The 25,455-nt window shown below is 50.3% G+C and overlaps 1 protein-coding gene across 1 annotated transcript in view; it reads right to left on the minus strand.

Moving 5' to 3' along the window:
- The window catches only part of asah2 (N-acylsphingosine amidohydrolase 2), a 203,646-nt gene that overhangs the window by 51,623 nt on the left and 126,568 nt on the right, over nt 1-25,455 (minus strand). The window contains exons 18-20 of the mRNA XM_072478944.1: nt 22,883-23,035; nt 17,047-17,106; nt 1,826-1,914 (exon numbers count right to left, since the gene is read on the minus strand). Of these exons, the coding sequence (XP_072335045.1) occupies nt 1,826-1,914; nt 17,047-17,106; nt 22,883-23,035 (302 nt within the window). The remainder of the gene's footprint in view (nt 1-1,825; nt 1,915-17,046; nt 17,107-22,882; nt 23,036-25,455) is intronic.

Consider the following 25,455-nt stretch of genomic DNA (forward strand, 5'->3'; position numbering starts at 1 on the left):
TCTCTCTCCTTTCCCACTCTGTATGTCTCTCTCTCCTTTCCCACTCTCTCTCTCTCTCCTTTCCCACTCTGTCTCTCTCTCCTTTCCCACTCTGTATGTCTCTCTCTCTCCTTTCCCACTCTGTCTCTCTCTCCTTTCCCACTCTCTCTCTCTCTCCTTTCCCACTCTGTATGTCTCTCTCTCCTTTCCCACTCTCTCTCTCTCGCCTTTCCCACTCTGTCTGACTCTCTCCTTTCCCACTCTCTGTCTCTTTCTCTCCCCTTCCCCACACTGTCTGTCTCTCTCTCTCTTTTCTATTCCATTGTTGTCTCTATTTCTCCCTTCCCACTCTGTCTCTCTCGCCTGCCTCACTCTGTCTCTCGCTCACTCCTTTCCCACCCTGTATGTCTCTCTCCTTCACCCGTCACCTTTCCCACTCTGCCTCTCTCTTTTTTTCCCCACTACCTCTCTTTTTCCCTCTCTCTTCTTCTTTCCCATTGTCTGTCTCTACTTCTCCTATCCCACCTTGTTTTTCTCCCTCTCTCTCCTTTCCACTCTATCTGTCTTTCTCTTTCTCTCCTTCCCACTGTCTATCTATTCTCTCTCCTTTCCACTCTGCCTGTCTTTCTCTCTCTCTCTCCTTCCCACTGTCTATCTGGCTCTCCTTTCCCACTCTTTCTGTCTCTCTCTCTGTTATAACCTGCCTACTTACCATTGGCTGGGGACTAATGACTATCCCACAATCCTGTGGGAGTATGAGCTTCCCCAATGAGGGGGGTGGAGAAACCATTAGTAAACTCCTAGTATAAATAAAGCTGGCCAGTTCAGGAACCAGCAGGAAAGAGTATGTAGCAAGGGAAGTTACTGCTACTGTTATGTATATATGTTATAGTAAATAAATGCTATTACTTTGTATCCTTAAAACTCGTGCTGGATTCTTCGTGGCCCTTACAAAACTCTCTATCTCTTTTCCCACTCCGTCTATCTCTCTCTTTATCTCTCCTTACCACTGTCTGTCTCTCTCCATCTCCTTTCCCACCCTATGTCTGTCTCTCTCTCTCGCTCGCTCCTTTCCCACTCTGTCAGTCTCTCTCTCTCTCCTTCCCACTGTTTGTCTCTCTCCATTTCCTTCCTACCCTATCTGTCTCTCTCTGTCCTTTCCGTCACTGTCTCTCTCTCTCTCCCTCTCCTCCCCTATTCTGTCCGTCTCTCTCTCTCTCTCTCTCCCTCTCGTTTCCCACTCTGTCGCACCACACTGGCCCATGCCAGTGACTTAACAACCTAAGTCTCTAGTCAACTCCCAGTCCGAGGCTGCACCCAGGCCTGGAGCATGGGCCTCGTCCTCATTTTGCAGTGGCTGAGCCCCTGTCTTAGGACACCAGTGGAGGTGGGAGGGGGCACCGATGGAGCCGGGTGTCCAGTTCCCTTTCTCTCCTACCCTGGCTTACTCACACTTCACCACCCAAACGGCAGCCAGCAACTTCCCATCCCTTCCCTTCGCTCACCATCTTAACTTGGAAACTTATCGCCATTCCTTCATTCTTGCTGGGTCGAAGTCTTGGAACTCCCTCCCTAACGTGAGGTGGTTGCACCTACACCACATGGACTGCAGCAGTTCAAGTTCAAGCTCACCACCAACTTCTCAAGGGTAATTAAGGATGGGCAATAAATGCAGGCCTACCCAGCGATGCCCACCCCCCATGAATGAATAAAATAAAGATTAACTTGGTTTAGAGTACATTGATTTGATGGCAACGTTTTGATAACAGATTAATCCATATGGTCCAGATTTAATTATAATGACAACCTGTCTGTAGGCAACAACAAAATGATAAAGGAGAATTACCTGGTGTCCCAGGAAGCATCATTGTACATGACAACCCAATTGCCAGTGGCATTCTCAAACCTTTCTACCGTCAGAAATGTTCCACCAGCCTGAAACAGATACAATATCGTACAAGTGTGAAAAATAGTCAGGCTAAGTCATCAATGTCCTTACATGAATGAATGAATGAATGTGGCAGGGAACCAGTTTACTAGCTAAACCAAATGACAGTGGAATCCCAATTATCCACTTTCCCATTCCTGATTATCTGCAAGAATCTTTCTCCCGATGGCAAGGTTTCATTTGTTCCACAATGTCTGGTTAACCACATCTGGCAGATTACAGCTTTGTCCCTGTACAACCATCTGGAATCCAGGCCCCAGACCTGCAACAGGACAGAGCAAACCAGGCCAAAGGTTCACCCCCAGCAATAACACCAGCCATGGACTTCCCATTACAAGGATGAATGCTACAGGTAAATACATACTGATCTCCAGACGTTCTGACCTGCAGCCTCAACCTCACCAATCACATTGGGATCACTGAATCAATACCAAGGCTGCCTGGAATGCAGAGGTTTTAAGACGTGACCTGTTTGAGGTGTTGAAGATGCTGAAAGCATTTAATTGGATAGGTCGAGAGAAACTATTTCCTCTAGTGATGGGAGTACGGCTTGGAAATTCTAACTCAGCCATTCAGGGCTGATGTTAGGAAGGACCTTTCCACAGAAAGGGAACTGGAAAACTGGAACCCTCTCTTCCCCCAAAATGCTATTGAGGCTACACCAACAGAAAATCCCAAGCTTAAAATTGATAGATTGTTATTACGCATGGGCATTAAGGGCTATGAAAACCATGCAGGTAGATGGAGTTAAGATTCGGATCAGCCATGACCTACATTCAAAATGGCCTACCCCTGTTCCTCTTTTCTCCCATGTGCTCCTCAGCAGCTGTTTGCCAGCTGGTTGGAATGTGGGCATATGCTGAGAGGGCTTTGCTGACTTTGAAAGTTGCTGCTTAGCTGGATGTAAAGGTTCGCACCCAGCACTGCTGCTTGTCTAACTCGCTCAGCAAGGTAGTCTGCTAAAAGGGGTTACCTCAGAAAAATCAGAGGTTAGACTCCCCTTCCCTTCACCAGTGAGGTTGCAGCCAATCTGTGAGCGAGCACAGCCTCAGTTCAAAATTCAGAATTTATACTATTACCGATTGGTGAATGTCATCCATCGTACTGCATACATATATCGCATAGTGTTTTGTTGGAACTTGCAACTCGTTTCTCCATAAAGGCTGTACACACTGGTTAAAACTGACCGGCATGGACTTCCAGTGGCGACATGTCGGTGAAGGTCACGCAATGGGTGGCTCCTGCTAGAGTCTTCGATTTTTGCCCGGACTCTGGGTACTTTTTGGATGATCTGCTGTGGGAAGATCTAAGGAATCGGTGGAACATCAAAGTTCCAGAAGGAAGGTGAGGGAGGGAAGGGGGAGTACTGCGCTGAGTCCCGCCCGACAGAAGATGGCGGGTGCTGGTTCGTGGGGTGGCGATTGGACCGACAAAGGCGGCTCTGATGAAGACATCGATGGAGGTGCGGCAGCAAGGAGAGAAGAGGAAGGGGGCGGAGGAGGCATTACTGCAGCATAGCGACCAGTTTACCTCGATGAGTGAGGAGCTGGGGAGGGTGATGGAGAACAATAAAGGGCTCAGTGCCAAATTGGAAAACCTGGAGAACTGGTCGCGGAGGCAGAATTTGAGGATCATGGGCTTGCCCGAGGGGGTGGAAGGCCAGTGGCTGACTGAGTATATTGTGGACATGATCAGCAAGTTGATAAAGGAGGCGGGGGCACAAGACTTCCTGCCTTTTTGACTCCGGGATCACGGAAAGCTTCACCCACCCCACTACGGTAAAGCGCTGCCCCCTCGCGATACACCCCATTACCCAGAAAATCTCTCTGGCCTCTGGATCCCATTCCATGGAAATCCAGGGGTACTGCATCGCGACCCTCACCGTCCAGGGGGTTGTGTTTAGCAACTTCCGGCTCTACGTCCTCCTCCACCTCTGCGCTGCCCTGCTACCCGGCCTGGACTTCCAGTGCCACCTCCAAAGCTTAACCTTAAAATTTGGCGGACCCCTATCCCCCCTCACCGTATGCGGCCTCACGACCCTTAAGGTCGACCCACCTTCCCTGTTTGCAACCCCGTCGCCACCAGGAGCAGACGGTACAGTGCCCAGGACAGGACCTTCATCAGTTCGGAGGTCCAGCGGCTTCTGCAGGAAGGCATCATTGAGGCAAGCAACAGCCCCTGGAGAGCCCAAGTGGTAGTAGTTAAGACTGGGGAGAAACACAGGATGGTCAGTGACTACAGTCAGACCATCAATCGGTACACGCAGCTCAACGCGTACCCCCTCCCACGCATATCTGATATGGTCAATTAGATTGCACAGTACCTGGTATTTTCCACAGTGGACCTGAAGTCCGCCTACCACCAGCTCCCCATCCGCAAGGAGGACCACCAGTATACTGCGTTCAAAGCAGATGGCCACCTCTATCACTTCCTTAGGGTTCCCTTTGGCATCACTAACGCGGTCTCGGATTTCCAATGTGGGATGGACCGAATGGTTGATCGGTACGGACTGCGGGCCACCTTCCCATACCTAGACAGCGTCAGCATCTGCGGCCACGATCAGCAGGACCACGACGCTAACCTCAAATTTCTCCACACCGCCAAACTCCTTAATCTCACGTACAATAAGGAGAAGTGCGTGTTCCGCACCAACAGCTTCGCCATCCTTGGCTATGCTGTGGAAAATGGAATTCTAGGGCCCGACCCCGACCGCATGCGCCCCCCTCATGGAACTCCCGTTCCCTCACTGCCCCAAGGCCCTGTAACGATGCCTGGGACTTTTCTCCTACTATGCCCAGTGGGTCCCTAATTATGCAGACAAGGCCCGCCCACTCATTCAGTCCACAATTTTCCCCCTGACGGCTGAGGCCCGCCAGGCCTTTGACCGCATCAAGGCAGACATCACTAAGGCCACGATGCACGCGTTCAACGAGACCCTCCCCTTTCAGGTCGAGAGCGATGCATCGGACTTAGCTCTGGCCGCCACCCTCAACTAAGCAGGCAGGCCGGTGGCATTCTTTTCCCGCACCCTCCATGCCTCCGAAATTCGACACTCCTCTGTCGAAAAGGTGGCCCAAGCCATTGTGGAAGCTGTGCAGCATTGGAGGCATTACCTGGCCGGCAGGAGATTCACTCTCCTCACTGACCAACGGTCGGTTGCCTTCATGTTCAATAATACACAGCGGGGCAAGATCAAAAATGATAAGATCTTGAGGTGGAGGATCGAGCTCTCCACCTATAATTACGAGATTTTGTATCACCCCGGGAAGCTCAACGAGCCCCCCGAGACCCTATCCCGAGGTACATGTGCCAGTGCACAAGTGGACCGACTCTAGGCTTTACACGATGGCCTCTGTCACCCGGGGGTCACCCGGTTCTTCCACTTCATCAAGGCCCACAACCTGCCCTACTCCATTGAGGAGGTCAGGACTGTCACCGGAGACTGCCAGGTCTGCGCGGAGTGCAAACCGCACTTCTACCGGCCAGATCGAGCGCACCTGGTGAAGGCCCTTTGAGTGCCTCAGCATGGACTTCAAAGGGCCCCTCCCCTCCACCAACCGAAACATGTACATTCTGAACATAATTCATAGATTATCATAGAATTTACAGTGCAGAAGGAGGCCATTTGGCCCATCGAGTCTGCACCGGCTCTTGGAAAGAGCACCCTACCCAAGGTCAACACCTCCACCCTATCCCCATAACCCAGTAACCCCACCCAACACTAAGGACAATTTTGGACACTAAGGGCAATTTATCATGGCCAATCCACCTAACCTGCACATCTTTGGACTGTGGGAGGAAACCAGAGCACCCGGAGGAAACCCATGCACACACGGGGAGGATGTGCAGACTCCGCACAGACAGTGACCCAAGCTGGAATCGAACCTGGGACCCTGGAGCTGTGAAGCAATTGTGCTATCCACAATGCTACCGTGCTGCCCCATGATCGACGAGTACTCCCAGTTTCCCTTCGCCATCCCATGCCCCGATATGACTTCTGCCACGGTCATTAAAGCACTCCACAGCATCTTCGCCCTGTTCGGTTTCCCCACTTACGTCCACAGCGATCGGGGATCCTCCTTTATGAGTGATGAGCTGCGCCAGTTCCTGCTCAGCAAGGGCATTGCCTCGAGCAGGACAACCAGCTACAACCCCCGGGGAAACGGGCAGGTGGAGAGGGAGAACGTGACGGTCTGGAAGGCCGTCCTGCTGGCCTTACAGTCTAAGATTCTTCCGGTCACCCGCTGGCAGGTTGTCCTCCCCGACACGCTCCACTCCATCCGATCGCTCCTCTGCACTGCAACTAACGAAACCCCCCATGAAGTCTCTTTGCCTTCCCCAGGAAGTCCACCTCCGGGGTCTCGCTCCCAACATGGCTGGCAGTTCCTGGACCCGTCCTTCTTCGCAAATACGTGCAGACCCATAAGTCGGACCAGTTGGTCGAATGAGTCCAACTACTGGACGCAAACCCGCAGTACGCCTATGTGGCGCACCCCGACGGGCGCCAGGACACCGTCTCCCTCCGGGACCTGGCACCCACTGGATCCCTACCCATGGCCCACCACCCGACAACCCCCTCCGGTTGCCCCTGCACCACTCCCCCTTCCCCCAGCGCACCTCACCGCAGCCCCCGCCCCAGGAGGATCCGTCCCCCCACTGGTTCCACTCAGGGGTGATGAAGAAGAGGACAACATGCTCCCGGAGTCACAGGCGCCCGCATTACCACCAGGACCGAGGCGATCACAGCGGAGGATCAAGGCCCCCAACAGGCTGAACTTGTAAATTTTTCCACCACCCCCGCCGGATTCTTTTTTTTAACAGGGGGTGAATGTGGTAGTCACCACTAACAATATTAGATGTATATTATATGTAGTACAGTAAGAGGTACATGGGTAAATCCCTGCCTGCTGGCTCCGCCCAGTAGGCGGCGTATAAATGCGTGTGCTCGCCGGTGCTGCTCCCATTCTGGTGGCGGCTACAGGAGGCAACACATCTTTGCTCAATAAAGTCTTGATTATTCACTCCTCTCGTCTTTGTAGTAATTGATAGTGCATCACGAAACAAAAGCCAGAGGTGAAGTGGAAGGCGTTGGTATACATATATACCAAGATCTTACAGCAGAATTGGCGAGAAGGCAAGCAACCTTTGGTCAGGTGAAGGAGGCGCTGGACAGCAGCAAGGTGAGGTTTGGAGTAGTTTACTCGGCGAAGTTGAGAGCGACTCACAATTCGAAGGACTTTTATTTTGAGACGGCAGAGGCATTCGTAAAGGCTGAAGGACTGGTACTTGGTACTGAGATGAGTTTGGATTTGAACTTTGATGGTGTAGGGTTGTGAATCTCTGGAATTCCTTACCCAGTGAAGCAGTTGAGGCTCCTTCCTTAAACGTTTTTAAGAAAAAGATAGATGCCTTTCTAAAGAATAAAGGGATTCGGGGATATGGTGTACGGGCCGGAGAGTGGAGCTGAGTCCACAAAGATCAGCCATGATCTCATTAAATGGCGGAGCAGGCTCAAGGGGCCAGATGGCCTACTCCTGCTCCTAGTTCTTATGTAGACTGGGATTTTTTTTCTTTGATTTTCTTATTCACTGGTTTTTGTTCATTTTTTCCTTTTTTGGTTTTTCTGCTGTTGTATTCACCCCACTCTGGTTGTATCGCTAGGGGGTAGATATTCACTTTTGGTGGGAGTGTGGGGTGGGATGTTTGGAGGATTTGGGCATGGGGGATTGGGTTGTTGATTGTGTTTTTGGGAGGAGGAGGGGGCTCTGGCATGTGTGACCTCACTAGCAAATCAAGGTTCGCTAGTGAACAGGAGTGTGGTGGGGGGAGGGGCCACAGTCATTGGAGCCTATCTGGGCAGGTTTCGATGGGCCTGACAGGTTTGAATAGTTGGTGGTGGGGATCGATACTGGGTGAGGTGTTTGCAAGAGGAAGTGGTTGGGGGAATTCTGGGAAAGGGAGTGGGGGTTGGCGGTGACGAGAGGATGGTGTGGGTCCCGCCGGATGGTAAAGGTGAATAGATGGTAAAGGTGGATAGAAGGAACAGGCCAGGGGTTAAGAGGCCTGGTTAGAATGGTGGCGTAGAACGTGCAAGGGTTGGGGGGACCAGTGAAGAGAGTTTCACGCATTGAAGAGTTTTAAAGCTGATGTGGTGATGCTACAGGACATCCATCTGAGGGTGAAGGACGTGATGAGGCTCAGGTAGGGGTGGGTGAGCCAGGTGTTTCACTCCAGTTTTGATAGTAGGGCATGGGTGCCAATTCTAGTATGCAAGTGTGTGAGGTTGCAGGTGGAGAAGATGGTGGCGGATCGGAAGGGTAGGTACGCTATTGTAATGGGTGCATTGGAAGGGAGGTTGTTGGTGTTGATTAGCGTATATGCCTTCAGTTGGGATGAGGTGTGGTTCGTGAAGAAAACGCTGGCTGCCATTCCGAATCTAGATACCTACGAGACGATTTTGGGGGTTGGAATACAGTGTTGGAACCATGGGTGGACAGATCCGTCCGAGCCGTGCTTGCTGACCCCATGGGGGGGGGGGGGGGGATTTATGAGGGAGATGGGAGTGTTGACCCATGGAGAGCTTTGTACCTGATGGATCAGGAGTATTCATGTTTTTTTGCCAGTGCCTAAGGTATTTTCGAGGATTGTCGTTTTTGTGGTGGAAAAGGCGCTGTTAGCTGGAATTAAGAAGGCAGAATATGGGCAGCACAGTAGCGTAGTGGTAGCACTACAGTCTCCCTGAAGGTGGTAGATACGGAGAGGGCGGAACTGGAGGAGTCGGTGGGGGTAGAAGAGGTGAAGGTGGCAATTGGGAGGGTATAGAGGGGGAAGGCAGCGGGACCGGATGTTTTCCCGATGGAGTTCTATAAGAAATTTAAGGATAGGCTGGTGCCGTTGTTGGTGGAAATATTCAAAACCGTGATGGTTAGGGGGGGGGGTTGCTGAATACGATGGAAGAGGCCTCCATCTTGTTGCTGCTAAAAAAGCATAAGGACCTAAAAAACCATAAGGACCTATTGTATGTGTGGGTCGTACAGGTTAATTTCTCTTTTGAATGGAGACACTAAGATTTTGGCAAAGGTGCTGGCGTTAAGGTTAGAGATGTGCCTACCGAGGGTGATTGGGGAGGATCAGATGGGCAGACAGCTGTTGTCAAATGTGTGGCAACTGCTGAATGTGGTGCTTTCCCCGGCAGAAGGACCAGAGTTGGAGGCGGTGGTGACATTAGATGTGGAGCTGGCGTTTGACCGGGTGGAGTGGAGCTATCTGATTGCGGTGTTGGACAAGCTTGGGATTGGTCCTAAGTTTCTGACATGGACAGTGGCTAGCACTGCTGCCTCACGGCATTGAGGTCCAAGGTTAAATCCCGGCTCTGGGTCACTGTCCATGTGGAGTTTGTACATTCTCCCCGTGTTTGAGTGGGTTTCGCCCACACAACCCAAAGATGTGCAGGGTAGGTGGATTGTCCATGCTAAATTGACCCTTAATTAGAAAAAATGAATTGGATACTCTAAATTTATGAAGAAAAAAAAGGTTTGTGGCATTGGTGAAATTGCTGTACATGGAGCTGATGGCGTGTGTGTGCATGAATGACATGAACTCAGTGTATTTTTCATTGTATCGGGGAACGAGGCAGGGATGTCTCATGTCATCCCTTTTTGCATTGGTGATAGAGCCCTTGACTATTGTGCTGAGGAGCTCGGAGTTGTGGAAGGGAAAGATGAGGGGGAGGTGAAATATAGGGTGCCCCTTGTACACGGATGCTTTGTTGTTATACATTTCAGAGCCTGCCTCCTCGGCAGGGGACATAATTGGCTTGCTTAAAAGATTTGGGGTATTTTCGGGGTATAAGCTGTATTTGGGGAAAAGTGAGTCTTTTGTGGTGTCCGCTCCAGGGGCGGGGTTTGGGGCTGAGGGGTTGCCATTCCGTGTGGCAGCTTCTCATTTTAGGCATCGAGGGGGTGCAGATGGCCCGGGATTGGCAGGTCTTCTGAAATTGAATTTTTAGAGCTTGGTGGAGAGGGTGAAAACGGATTTGTTGAGGTGGGATAGTCTTCCCCTATAGTTGGCAGGTCGGGTGCAGACGGTTAAGATGAACATTTCTCCGCGCTTTTTGTTTTAATTTCAGTGCCTGCTGATTTATTTTCCCAGGGCGTTTTTCAAGGGGGTAGATAGGCTGGTTTATTTGTTCATTTGGACTGGGTAGGTGGCCAGGATAAGTTGGCGGTGAACGCAGAGAAGATATGGGGTTGGATAGGGAGGCGGAGAGTTTGTAGGTAAGATGGAAGCGGGCTCATGCCGGCGGTCAGGGTTGTGGGCACTGGCGACGGCACCACTCCCATTGGTTCTGTCATGATATGCAAACATGCAGCTAATGAACACCTTGATGCAGGTTTTGTATGCAACGTCCATAGACCCTGCCAGGGCCCGTGCCTCAGTGAGCCCCAGCATGTCCATTTCAAGGAGCCTTCTGCGGATGTCGGGAGAAGACATATCTGCCACAAAAGCGTCCCGAATTAAAAGTTCCGTGTGCTCATTCCCCGTGACTGGTGGGCAGCCGCAGTTCCGGCCCAGCACTAGTAGAGCCCAATAGAAGTCCTCCAGTGTTTCGTCAGGGCTCTGCCTTCTAGTTGCCAACAGGTGACGGGCGTAGACCTGGTTCAGAGGACGGATGTAATGTCCTTCTAGCAGCGTGATAGCTGCAGCATAATTCTCCGCCTCCTCGATCAGAGGGTAGATTGCAGGGCTGACTTGGGAGCGTAGAAGGTGCTTCTTCTGCCTTTCCGTGGGGGTGTCGGCGGCTGTGTCGATGAAGCTCTCAAAACACGCCAGCCAGTGTTTAAAAATACCAGCGGAGTTGTCTGCGTGGGGACTGATCTGAAGGCACTCCGGCTTGATGCGGAGGTCTATCCTTTCAGACGTAATAGCTGATTAAATTGATGCACAATCAATTAGTCGTGAGACAAGGAGAGTCATACTAATCGGCTTTAATCAGCTAGAACTATACCCAGCAGCTTCGATACAGAAAGTGAAGGCTGCTGGGACGGCATGGGTTCTTATACCCCGCCTCTCAGGGCGGAGCTATGTGCATTAGCCAATGGTAGACTCCTAGGTCTAGCCATTGGGCATCCACCTCTCAGGTACTGCAATACCTGGTATTACCACACACCTAGAATAGGACACGACCAATGAGCAGTCAGGACACTCAGGGGTGGTATCTTAGTATAAAAGGGATGAGGCAATCACACCCCGGCGCTTTCCACAGACCAACATCTACAGACTGAGACAGGGTGTATCTTCAGCATCACACCCCTGCACGTGGCTTAGAACAGGCTGTTTGAGTTAGACTGAGTTACTACAATTAGATTAGCAGAGAGTCAAACTCATTGAGAACTGTGCTAATAGTTCAATAAACACATTGAACTCATTTCAAAGTCTGGAGCATCTTTTACTTAAAACTGCACCAAGTGGCAGCCTGTGTTAAACTACATAACACAACATGATACCAGGAGTCTGTTCAATCTAGTTAGTTCTACTCAGCAAGATCCGTGACGACAAGCGACTGCATCCCGGCACAATGGACAAGATTAAGGCTCCTCACCAGGACGAATCCTTCAACTCCGATGTAACTAACCTTAGACTGCTAGCGCAATCCTGCAACTTCGGTGATATCACTGACTCCATGATCAGAGACCAAATCGTTTTTGGAGTTCACTCTGATCCTCTGCGGGAGCAGTTACTGAAGATCAAGCATATGACCCTGCCAGTCACGACTGAAAGAGGCACTGTGCATGAGCACGCTAAAAATCACTATTCCCAGTACAAAACGGCAGAAAGTGAAAAACTAGCTTCCCACGAGGCGGAGAGTGTGCAAGCCATCTCCCGGGTGCAGCGCCTCAACATTGACGAAACCGGCCATTTCGCACCCTCTTCCCGGGGCCCGACACATGTGCGATGCGATCGGGATAACGAAGCGGCCGAAACCCGCACTGCGCAGGTGCAGACGTCCGACAACCGCATTGCGCATGCGCAATTACGCACGGAGCGTCATGACGCTGACGTCATGACATGTTCAAACTGTGGCACCGTCCATTTAAAGAAACACTGCCCTGAAAGAGGCAGACGCTGTTTAAACTGTGGGAAACCAGGCCACTATGCAGCTTTGTGCAGATCTGCACCACCAGTCAGGAGCTAGCGCTCCCAATTCCAACAACGGCCCATCCGGAGTGTGCAACACTGCCTGCAGGATTCTCCGGCAGTGCATCGGATCCAGATGATGAATGCCTGGACAACGTCTACCGTGTGGGCATTATTACAAAATGTGAATATGCCACACCAGACACATCGTAAGTCCAATCAATCCTAGCTGTGGATTCCGAGGACGAATGCCATACAGTGAGGAAGGTCAACCACTACCCCATCCAGTTCAAGCTGGACACAGGTGCCTCTGCCAACCTATTCTCACAGGCGGACTTTAGAATCACTTTAAAAGAGCCCCCCACAGTCCTTCCAGCTGCATGTAAGCTCCTGGGAATGCCATCACGCACTGGGGTCCTGCCATCTAAAAGTATCCAACCGACACACACAAGCACGGTTACACTTCAAAATTGTTAAGCCAGACAGGGCATCCCTACTAGGTGTGCACGCCTGCAAGCAGCTGAACCTCATTCAAAGGGTTTACACCACAACGTCCTCCCATTTGGATCATCAGGCCAGCATCGACGACATCCTCGCCCAGTATCCAGATTTGTTCAAAGGGATGGGTACGCTGCCATATCGATAGAAGATTCTGCTATGACCTGATGCCAAGCCAGTGGTCCACGCACTACGACGAGTCCCTATTCCACTGAGAGAGCGCCTGAAGGCAGAGCTCAAGAATCTTCAGCAAAAAGATCACCAAACCGACTGACTGGGTCAGCTCGATGGTGTGCGTAAAGAAGCCTTCGGGGGACCTGCGCATCTGCATTGATCCCAAGAATCTCAATAAGAACATCATGCGGGAACATTACCCCATCCCGAAGTGGGAGGAACTCACGAGTGAGATAGCACACGCGCGCTTCTTCACAAAATTGGACGCAACCCAGGGGTTTTGGCAAATCTAACTGGAAGAGTCCAGCCGAAGGCTCTGCATCTTCAACACGCCTTTTGACAGATACTGCTACAATCGCATGCCATTTGGCATCATCTTGGCATCGGAGATATTCCATCGCATCATGGAACAGATGATGGCGGGCATCGAAGGGGTTTGTGTGTACGTGGACGATATCATCATCTGGTCCACGACCCCTGAAGAACATGTGTCCCGTCTCCAGAAGTATTCCGCCGTGTACATGACTACGGCCTAAAGTTAAACAGGTCCAAGTGCTGCTTCAGAACATCCACGCTCAAGTTCGTAAGCGACCAGATCTCACAACATGGTGTGCGCCGGGACACAGACAAAATCAAAGTCATCGAGGCAATAAAAGTCCCAGAGGACAAGAAGGCGGTACTGCGCTTCCTGGGTATGGTCAATTTCTTTGGCAAGTTCATCCCGAACTTGGCCACAGACACCACGGCCCTACCCAACCTGGAAAAAAAATCAACTGCCTTTCAGTGGAAGACGGAACATCAGAGTGGCTGGAGCTGAAAGCCAAGCTCACCACTGTACCTGTCCTAGCAATTTTCAACCCAGACCGGGAGGCAAAGATATCTGCAGATGCGAGTCAGGATGCCATTGGTGCGGTGTTACTTCAACGAGATGACACATCATCCTGGGCACCAGTAGCTTGCTCGTCACGAGCAATGACACCCACTGAAACCAGATATGCACAGATTGAGAAGGAGTGCTTAGGTCTTCTCACCGGCATCTTCAAATTTCATGATTATGTCTCCGACCTGCCGACATTCACTGTCGAGACGGATCATAGGCCTCTGGTCCACATCATCCACAAGGACCTGAACGACATGACGCCTCGGTTGCCAAGAGTCCTGCTTAAACTTAGGAGGTATGACTTCAACTTGGTATACACACCTGGCAAGGAGCTCATCATTGCTGAAGCATTGTCCCGCTCCGTCAACTCACCCAGTGAGCCGCTGGAGATCAACCAGCACATCGAATCGCAGGTGCAACTGTGTGCTAGCACTCTCCCGGCGTCAGATGAGAAAATCGTTCTCATCCGAGATGAGACAGCCAAAGACCCCCTGTTGTGAGAGTCATCCACAACCTCACCAATAACTGGCAGAAAGGCCAATGCTCACAATTTTACAATGTTAAGGATGACCTGACGGTGATCGATGGTATCCTCCTCAAGCCGCTCAGTCTCGAGAGCTTAGTGCTGCGCCAGATTCATGAGGGACACCTGGGCGTTGAGAAGTGCAGACGCAGAGCCCGGCAAGCTGTCTACTGGCCCGGCATCAGCCAGGACATCACGAACATGGTCCTGAACTGTGCTACTTGTCAGCTGTTCCAGCCAGCGCAGAGCAAGGAGACGCTGCAACCGCTTGACCTAGAGACCTTTCCATGGTCCAAGGTTGGCATCGATCCCTTCCATGCGAATGGTTGCGACTACATATTGATCATCGAATACTTCTCGAACTACCCTGAGGTGCTGAAGCTACCAGACCTCACCCCATGGACCGTCACCAAAGCCTGTAAGGAGACGTTCTCAAGGCATGGCATCCCAAACACCATGAGCAACAATGGCCCATGCTATCACAGTCGAGAATGGTCAAGTTTGCCAGGTCATACAATTTCAAGCATGTCACCTCCAGTCCGCACTATCCGCAGTCCAATGGACAAGTCGAGAAAGGGGTGCACATTGTTAAACAGCTCATCTGCAAGGCTGTGGACTCTGCTTCCGACATACACCTTGCACTGCTCGCGTACAAGGCGACTCCATTGTCCACTGGCATGTCGCCGGCTCAACTCCTGATGAACAGGGACCTGCGGACAACGCTTCCAGCCATACACTTGCCCAACCTTGATCACCTCCCGGTGCTGCAGAAGATGCAGCAGCTTTGAGACTGTCAAAAGCAGAGCTATGATGCCCATGCCACCGTTCTGGCCATGCTATCGCCGGCAGACACCGTCAGGATCAAGATACCGGATGGTTGGTGGTCTGCTCTGGCTGTCGTTGTTCGACAGGCTGCGCCCCGCTCTTATGTTGTACGTATGGCTGATGGCTCCATCGTGCGAAGGAATCGACGGGCACTGCACAAAGTTGCTTGCCCACAACCATTTTCCCCTCCATTCCCACATGTTGAATTACCACCTCCAGATACCTCGAACCACGAGGCCACCAGTCAGGCTTCCATCCCGCCTGTCAAGGCGCCTTCATCCCCTCTACCACCTCTCCGGCGGTCGACCAGGATCAGATGCAAGCCTCAGAGACTGGACTTATGAACATTTATTTTGTTTGCTCTGTTCTGTGTTCCTCAGTCAGTCACGTTAGACAGACTCATTCACATGTATATACATTCAAATACACCAACAAAACATAAAAAAGGGGAGATGTCATGATCTGCAAACATGCAGCTAATGAACACTTAGAATAGGACACGACCAATGAGCAGTCAGGACACTCAGGAGTGGTATCTCACTATAAAAGGGATGAGGCACTCACACACCGCCTCTTTCCACAGACCAACATCCACAGAGTGAGACAGGGTGTATCCTCAGCATCACACCCCAGCACGTGGCTTAGAGCAAGGCTGGTTCAGTTAGACTGAGTTACTACATTTAGATTAGCAGAGAGTCAAACTCATTGAGAACTTTGCTAATAGTTCAATAAACACATTGAACTCATTTCAAAGTCTGGAGCATCTTTTACTTAAAACGGCACCAAGTGGCAGCCTGTGTTATTCCAAACTACATAACACAACAGGTTCCAAGGAAGTATTCGGGAAGTCTTGTGGTGGTGGTCACGCTTAAGATTTGGAGGCAATTCTGTCAGCACTTTAGATTGGGAACAAGGTCTAGCGTGATGCCGATTAGGGAGAATCACGGATTTGAGCTGGGGAGAATGGATGCGAGATCCTGGGGATGGGAGGAGAGAGAGGGGTCAGGGAGATGAAGGATGTTTCTGGGAGGGCGGTTTGCAAGCTTGGAGGAGATGCATGGAAAATTTTGACTGGCATGGTAGGAGAGCTTTCGGTGTATGCATGTGCGGGACTTTGCGAGGGTCTTTCCGACCTTTCCGATAGCGCCTGCCTCCTCATTGTTGGTGGAGGTGTTGTCAGTGGGGGCCTGGAAGGGGCGGGGGGGGGGGGCTCATCTCGGTGATTTACGGGAGGATTTTGGAGGAGGATAAGGTGTCCATGGAGGAGATTAAGGCCAAGTGGGAAGAGGAGTTGGGGATGGCATTAGAGGAAGGAGTGAGATGTGAGGTGTTATGGAGGGTGAATGCCTCATCCCCGTGTGTGAGGCTGGGGCTCATACAGGTGAAGGTGGTGCACAGGGCACACCTGATAAAGTCAATGATGAGCCAGTTGTTTGAGGAGGTAGAGAACATCTGCGAGCAGTGTGGGAGGGGCCCTGCTGACCATGTCTATATGACTGGTCTTGTCCGAAGTTGGAAAGGCTTTGGAGGCCATTTTCTAGCACCATGGCAGTGGTCTTACATGTGGGAATAGAGTCTGGTCCCCTGGGGGCTATATATGGGGTATCAAACCTGCCGGAGTTGCAGACAGGTGAGGGGTCAGATCGTTTAGCCTTGCTGATTGCTCGCAGGCGGGTTCTGTTGGGGTGTAGGTTTGCTTCCCCGCCCTGTGCCTTGGAGTTCATATCACTGGAGAAGGTGAAATTTGCTCTACAGGGGGATGATTGATGGGTTCCACAAGTGTTGGGGCTTGTTCATTCTGCATTATTGGTTACTGTCGACTGTTACGGGGGAGAGAATGGGGGAGAGGGGGTCTTCTTGTGGTGGTGGTTTAATATGTTGGAAAAGTTTTTTGTTATTGTAAAATGTAAAACGTTGAAAATTGGAATAAAAATACTTTAACACAAAAACTAACCGCGCTAAAAGAGTTTTAAGAAGTCTTTGAGAAATGTAGTACACCTTCAGAAGGTATTGTGCTTATTTCAGAAAATTGTAAAGGTTTCAGCTGATCCCTCTTTCCGAATATCTGAATAAATGACGTACCATTGAAGTAACTGAGTTCCTGGGATTCCCACTCACAAACGTCACTTCTGCAACATGTCCCTACAACAAATACAAACAGGAGACCAGATGGGATTTGTATCAATCCAGGTTAACAATTCACTGTATCAAACCCAATGAAATGACATTAGTTCTCAAACTAAACGGATTAAATAGAGTCAAAATAAGCATATTTTCCACTACTCACCAAGTGTTGTAACAATACAAATCACAAGAAATTGTCCTGCTGTTTGCTGGTATAATTTTATTCATTCCATGGTCAGCGCTCAGGTCTCGCCAGGGCCCTGTTCCAAAACAAGAGCCCTGCCTCGCTAACTGAGAAACATCTCCTACCCATTGTGTTCAGAGGTCTCTGGGTCCCAGGCACTCAGGGGAGGGTGTCTAACACAGTTCATTCCCTTAGGTTGTAAACTCAAAGAAATAAATACTGAGGCAGCAACACTCACAAGCAGTCAGCTTTTTAGTGTAGCTTTCAGCAGGTTCAGGAGCGTGTAGGAGGGCAGATAGGAGTATTTTTTTTTTAGTTCGCCAAAATGATCATCTGATATGATGACTTGTAACGTATTTCATATTTTGTATTTTCCCTGGAACCAAGTTGTTGCTGATTGAATTCATTTAGATCAACCATAAATGTTGTTCTGTGGGTTTGTTTGCTGTGGAAAAAAGGTAGCTTAAAGGTAGGTACATTGAATCTGACCCCACCGTAACAGTTTGGCCACAAAGATCAGAGGAGGAGGTGGACCCGGACCCTTTGGTGCCAATATTTGGGGTTTCAGAGAAGCCGGAGCTCACGGAGAGGAGGAAGGCCGATGTCATGGCCTTCGCCTCTCCGATTGCACGGCGACAAATTTTGCTGGAGTGGCGGTCGGCATCGCCACCGGGGGGAGCAGCATGGTTGGGTGACCTGTACGACTTCCTGCGGTTAGAGAAGATAAAGTATGAGTTAAGGGGCTCAGCAGGGGAGTTTGAGAAAAGGTGGAGGATGTTTGTCACTGTGTTTGAGGAGCTGTTCGTCGCGGGGGGAGGTGGCGGGGGGGTGGGGGGTGAAAAAGGAGGAAAATCTGTACAAACTGTATAGTTGATTGTTGGGAAGAATGTTTCCCGGGGCGTTTATTTGCTGTACTTACTTTGATACAAGTTTGAATAAAATAAGTTTAAAAAAAAGATTGGAGGGATTTGAGCCACATGCGAAATACATGAGTATCCAGTTCAGAACACAAAGTGATACAATTTCCCCCCAATTTATGCTACGATACAGCAAGATATTGGAAAGATATAGAAATGTCCCTCAGGATAAGTCAGCAGAGCCACGTACAGAAGTAAGGAACATCGCCGAGTCTGAGAGAATGTCTAAACTTGTGATAATCGCCTAAACCCAACTCTCATCCCAAATAGTGAAATCAGGCACTGGTCACACACTAGCAGACAGAAAGGGAAAATTAGATTCTTGGGAACCACAAACTGCTTCTATGGTCCTTGTAACAAGACTGGCATTAGCTCAGGCCTGGGAACAGGCCCATTGTCTTGCTTTGGGTCACCATAGTGGGATTTAATCATTCTAATCTTACAGCCATTGATCATCTCAATCTCTATTGAACTTCAGACACCAGCACACATAGAACGACCGAAGGAGAAAAATAAAAGTAGAAAATGAAAAGTACCCAACCTACCCGATATCAACCCTGCCCCAAAACCCCCAAATTTTTTAAAATTACATTTGGCTTGAAATATCACAATTATATTCACAAGACAATACTTAAAAAGTATTTTCTAGTTAAAATATATGTTACAATATGAAGTCTCAACCGAAACAGTATAATGCAGTATGCTTCTGTACACTGCTAGCCTCATGAGTTGTAAGAACTTGAAGTTTTAACAAATTTTGAATTTCATAATGTTCAAATAAATCATTCTGCAATAAATCAGTCCACAGTTAGTACACAAAGCTCAGATTTAATCCGTTGTTTTGTGCGTGACCCACTGATGCCAGAGGCTGGTGAGGGGGAATGTCACCGAGAGCACACGAGACAAAATTAGCTTAATTTACAACACGGCCACAATTTCGCAAATGTTTCAAAACAACATTTTGGCAGCCCTCAGATTGTGTGATGGGTAAACACAGTGCCAGCATGTCAATGAGATTGGTAAATGCACTGCCTGGCATGTTACCATGATTGGTAAATGCACTGCCTGACGTGTTGCTGTGATGGCTAAATGCACTGCCTGGCATGTTGCTGTGATGGATAAATGCCCTGGCTGGCATGTTGCTGCGATGGGAAATGCACTGCCTGGAATGTTGCAATAATTGGTAAATGCACTGCCTGGCATGTTGCTGTGATGGGTAAATGCCCTGCCTGGCATGTTGCTGTGATGGGTAAATGCACTGCCTAGCATGTTGCAATAATTGGTAAATGCACTTCCTGGCATGTTACTGTGATGGGTGAAGTTGCTGTGATGGGTAAATGCAATGCCTGGAATGTTGCTGTGCTGGGTAAATGCACCGCCCGGCAGGTTGCAGTGATGGGTAAATGCACTGCCTGGCATGCTGCTGTCATCGGTAAATGCACTACCTGGCATGTCAATAAGATTTGTAAGCGCACAGCCTGGCATGTTGCTGTGATGGGTAAATGCACTGCCTGGCACATTTCTGGGTAGGGTAAATGCACTGCCTGGCATGTTGCAATAATTGGTAAATGCACTGCCTGGCATGTTGCAGTGATGGGTAAATGCACTGCCTGGCATGTTGCAATAATTGGTAAATGCACTGCCTGGCATGTTGCAGTGATGGGTGAATGCACTGCCGGGCATGTTGCAGTGATTGGCAAACGTACTTCCTGGCATGCTGCTGTCATTGGTAAATGCACTATCTGGCATGTTAATAAGATTTGTAAATGAACTGCCTGGCATGTTGCTGTGATGGCTAAATGCACTGCCTGGCATGTTGCAATCATTGGTAAACGCACTGCCTGGCATGTTGCAGTGATGGGTAAATGCACTGCCTGGCATGTTGCAGTGATGGGTAAATCACTGCCTGGCATGTTGCAGTGATTGGCAAATGTACTGCCTGGCAGGCTGCAGTGATTGGCAAATGTACTGCCTGACATGCTGCTGTCATTGGTAAATGCACTACCTGGTGTGTTACTGTGATGGGTGAAGTTGCTGTGATGGGTAAATGCACTGCCTGGCATGTTACTGAGATGGGTAAATGCACTGCCTGGCATGTTACTGAGATGGGTAAATGCACTGCCTGGCATGTTGCAGTGATTGGCAAATGTACTGCCTGACATGCTGCTGTCATTGGTAAATGCACTACCTGGCGTGTGAATAAGATTTGTAAGCACACTGTCTGGCATGTTACTGAGATGGCTAATTGCACTGCCTGCCATGTTGCTATGATGGGTAAATGCACTGCCTGGCATGTTGCTGTGATGGGTAAATGCGCTGCCTGGCATGTTGCAATAATTGGTAAATGCCCTGCCTGGCATGTTGCTGTGATGGGTAAATGCGCTGCCTGGCATGTTGCAATAATTGGTAAATGCACTGCCTGGCATGTTATTGTGATGGGTGAAGATGCTGTGATGGGTAAATGCACTGGTTAAAATGTTGCTGTGATGGGTAAATGCACCGCCCGGCAGGTTGCTGTGATGGGTAAATGCAATGCCTGGCATGTTGCTGGGATGGGTAAATGCACTGCCTGGCATGTTGCAATAATTGGTTAGTGCACTGCCTGGCATGTTGCTGAGATGGGTAAATGCACTGCCCGGCATGTTGCTGTGATGGGTAAATGCACTGCCCGGCATGTTGCTGTGATGGGTAAATGCGCTGCCTGGCATGTTACTGTGATGGGTGAAGTTGCTGTGATGGGTAAATGCACTGCCTGGCATGTTGCTGTGATGGGTAAATGCACTGCCTGGCATGTTGCTGTGATGGGTAAATGCACTGCCCGGCATGTTGCTGTGATGGGTAAATGCACCGCCCGGCAGGTTGCTGTGATGGGTAAATGCAATGCCTGGCATGTTGCTGGGATGGGTAAATGCACTGCCTGGCATGTTGCAATAATTGGTTAGTGCACTGCCTGGCATGTTGCTGAGATGGATAAATGCCCTGCTTGGCATGTTGCTGTGATGGGTAAATGCACTGCCCGGCATGTTGCTGTGATGGGTAAATGCACTGCCCGGCATGTTGCTGTGATGGGTAAATGCGCTGCCTGGCATGTTACTGTGATGGGTGAAGTTGCTGTGATGGGTAAATGCACTGCCTGGCATGCTGCTGTGATGGGTAAATGCACTGCCTGGCATGTTGCTGTGATGGGTAAATGCACTGCCCGGCATGTTGCTGTGATGGGTAAATGCACTGCCTAGCATGTTGCTGTGATGGGTAAATGCACTGCCCGGCATGTTGCTGTGATGGGTAAATGCACTGCCTGGCATGATGCTGTGATGGGTAAATGCACTGCCCGGCATGTTGCTGTGATGGGTAAATGCACTGCCTGAATTGTTACTGTGATGGGTGAAGTTGCTGTGATGGGTAAATGCACTGCCTGGCATGTTGCTGTGATGGGTAAATGCACTGCCCGGCATGTTGCTGTGATGGGTAAATGCACTGCCTGAATTGTTGCTGTAATGTTTAAATGCACTGCCAGGCATGCATCTGAAATTGGAAAATGCACTGCCTGGCAACTTGCTGTGATGGATAAATGCATTTCCTGGCCTGTTAATAAGAATGGTAAGTGCACTGCCTGGCATGTTATGGTGATTGGTAAATGTACTGCCTAGCACTTTGCTGTGATGGGTAAATGCGCTGCCTGGCATGTTGCTGTGATGAGTAAACATGCTGCCTGGCATGTTGCTGTGATTGCTAAATGCACTACTGTCTGTCATGTTACTGTGATGGGTAAATGCACTGCCTGGCATGTTGCTGTGATGGGTAAACATGCTGCCTGGCATGTTACTGTGATGGGTAAATGTGCTGAAATTGTATCATGTATCTGAAATTGGTAAATGCACTACCTGGCATGTTGCTATGACAGGTCAATGCACTACCTGGCATATTAATAGGATTGGTCAATGCACTCTCTGGTATGTGACTGTGATTGGTAAATGCACTGCCTGGCATGTTGCTTTGATGGGTAAATGGCATCTTTACTGAGATGTACTGGGTTTTGTTTGCTAATTTCTTGGGTAGAAATGTGCAAAACCAGAGTTACTTTTCGGTGACTCTTGTTGGATTTACACAAAAGTAATTAGGCAGTGGACCGAGGGTCAAGTTCAACTGTGGGTTTCTCTTCATGGTGAAATAGCCCAACTCCACTGACATATACTTCAGGAAGGCTTGAGATACCAGAGGCGTTGTTCTTCAGCATGATCCAGTAAAGGCAGTGAACAAATAAAATCATGTGGGAAATTGGAAAGGAAAAGCAACCAGGTCCTAAATATAAATCAATGAAATCTCTTTTTATAAAATAAATTTTAGAGTACCCAATTCTTTTTTTCTAATTAAGGGTCAATTTAGTGTGGTCAATTCACCTACCCTGCACGTCTTCTTGGGTTGTGGGGGTGAGACCCACGCAGACACGGGGAGAATAAGCAAACTCCACACAGACGGTGTCACGGGCCGGGATTGAACCTGGGTTCTTGGCACCATGAGGCAGCAGTGTTAACCACTGCACCACCATGCTGCCCCTTAAATCAATGAAATCTCTAGCACTAATTTCAAGGATGGATTAATTTATAGCTCCTTCTGTTTTTGTGCAAAAAACACATTTTTAAAGCCAGGATATATATAAAACAGGAAACATGGATAAACGTGTTTTATTTACCAGTTTGTATGATCCTTGTACATCCAGTACGATATCACCAAATGATGTATTGGATGGAGTCTTATCAACTGGATTAGGGAACAGCAGAGAGACCAGTTTTTGGTCGGGGAAGTTGGGTGGCTCAGGACCTTTCGGCAACTGGTCAACAGAACTCTAGATAGGACATCGAAAAATAATTACAGAATATAATAAACATTCTAGTGGCTTAAAGGTCAACTAGTAGGACGTAGGAAGTATAGGATTCTGAAACCAACTTAAAAGATTGGATAACGTCTTGTTTTCATAAAGCCAAATGAAAGTTCCATTAATGAGGTTGGAGCCTGGATCAGGATAAAGAACCAAAAGCAAATTCACTTCTCAATGCTAAAGCAACTTTGCCTAAAACCAGAGATTACAACTGGAAAACAGTGCTGGGATTCTCTGAAATTCCGGCTAAGTGTTGACGCCGGTGTCAAGACCGGCACGAGCGACTCAGGCGTCAACAGGCCTCCAGGCATTCACCCCTTCCTAGGGGGCTAGTACAGTGCGGAGTGGTGTCCGCTGCTCCTGTGCTCGAAAGCCGGTGTGCCACGGGCGGCACGGGTCCACGTATGCGCACCACGGCTGGCGCGAGTCCACGCATGCGCGCCACAGCCGGCGCAGGTCCCCGCATGCGCATGCACATGGGTTACCATCTCCGCGCTGGCCCCCTACAGGGGCCCGGCACGGAGGAACATAGACCCCCACACCGGAATTAGCCCGCCCGCCGATCGGTAGGCCCTGATCGCAGGCCTGGCCACCATGGAGGCCCCCTCCGGAGTCGGATCACCCCACGCCCCCACCTGGACGGCCCCCGCTTCCTCCGAGGTCCCGCAGAGTAGGACCATACAAAACCCACACCGGCGGGACCCGGCTGAACTCAGCAGGCACTTGACCCGTCGAGGCGCGGAGAATCGCCACGGGGGCCACTTTCAACAGCCCCCGACCGGCACAGCGGTGACCCCGCGGGCGCGATTGGCACCGATTGTCTGGTTGCCGGAGAATCGGCGGCCCGGCGTCGGAGCGGCATGGCGTGATTCTCCGCGAATCCCGGCAAGTATTTCTGCAGTGCTAACTGAAGGGTGCTACAAGATCAAGCTGATTGAGCTGTGCTTTGTGAATCAGTAGCCAGCACACTGCACTGTCAGTTGAATTTAGATTGAACTGATTCTGAAAACATGTCAATCTGTTGACTTAGACTAAGCATGGGCAGGGCTTGAAGCTAATGGGCTCTCCCTTGAGCCCAACACTGCCGGAGAATCTCAGAAAAGCCCTCCAGCGAGTCTCCCGACAGGCTCTGCGCTTCACGAGATACACCGGAGTCCAGTGAGACATTGGAGTCGGAACCCTGCTCCAAATGGACAGGACTAAATGACACTCCTGGACGTAGATCGTAAACCTACTTACAACCTACCTGCCCGGATACACCGGCCTCCCTCAATTCTCCGGCCTCAACAGGAAGGCTGTAGCCGGGCGCCAATCAGTGCTGGTCCACACAAACATGGACCAGGCGGAACGACACCTAAGGGTCGCCTGGGCCAACGGAGACCCCTGGGTGGTCAGGTAAGTGCAGGGTGGCCCCCTGGCCCTCCCTCTGGAACGTGGGCTCCTTGGCACTGCTAGGCTGGCACCTTGGTGCTGCCATCTTGGCAGTGCCAAGGTGCCCATATGGCACTGCCATGCCAGTAGGAGCACTGCCTGGGTGCCAGGGTGGTAGGGCAAGGGTGCCCAAGTGCTCGGGTGGTACTGCCAAGGGTCTAGGAGGCAAGGGGGCCATTCCCATGAAATGAGGGTGAAGGGGGGTTTTGAAGGGCGAGGAGTGTAGGGCAGGCAAGGAGGGGCCTCTGCGAGGTTGGGGGGTGATGGGTGGGGCTCCTAGAATGGTTGGGGTGCTGTAAGGGGGCTGGGGGGGGTGGCTTGAAGAGTGGAGACCCCAGGGACCCCATAGCGGCGTGTCTTCACTTCCGGAGTGGGGTAGTGTCCAATTGTGTGGGGAGGTGACATTGCCCATGAGTGGGGGGCGTGGAGGACCCACAAGCTCACTTGGAGATCCGGGCAGCCCGATCTCTGAGTCCAGCTCCCCAGTGCTAAAATACAAAGTGTGGGCTAAACCAGTGAGAAACTCCCTAGGGGCCCAAAAGGTGACTAAGTGTCATTGAATAGTGATAGGGAACTCGCCGGCAGAGCCAGCAGGAAACTCACTAGAAATCTCGCCACAAATTAACTTGGAAAAGTTTTGGGAGAATCGCACCCGATAAATCAATTCATAATTTCTCCCAATTTACACTGGAAAAAGAATGGGCGGGATTCTCCGACCTCCCGCCGGGTCGGAGAATCGCCGTGGCGCCTCGCAAATCGCGCGACGCCGCTCCGACGCTGGGACGTCATTCTCCGATGCGTGCCGAAACGGGCGCCCGCGCATTGTGCCTGACCGCACGGAGAATCGGTGAAAACAGATGTAGCAGCGATTCTCCAATGGAACAGGGATCCTCCGGGCCGGATGTCACGCGGGCGCCGTTCTAACATGCTATAAAACAGCGTCAACCCAGTCGTGC

Source organism: Scyliorhinus torazame, chromosome 16, assembly GCF_047496885.1.
Source record: "Scyliorhinus torazame isolate Kashiwa2021f chromosome 16, sScyTor2.1, whole genome shotgun sequence".
NCBI classification, from domain to species: Eukaryota; Metazoa; Chordata; class Chondrichthyes; order Carcharhiniformes; family Scyliorhinidae; genus Scyliorhinus; species Scyliorhinus torazame.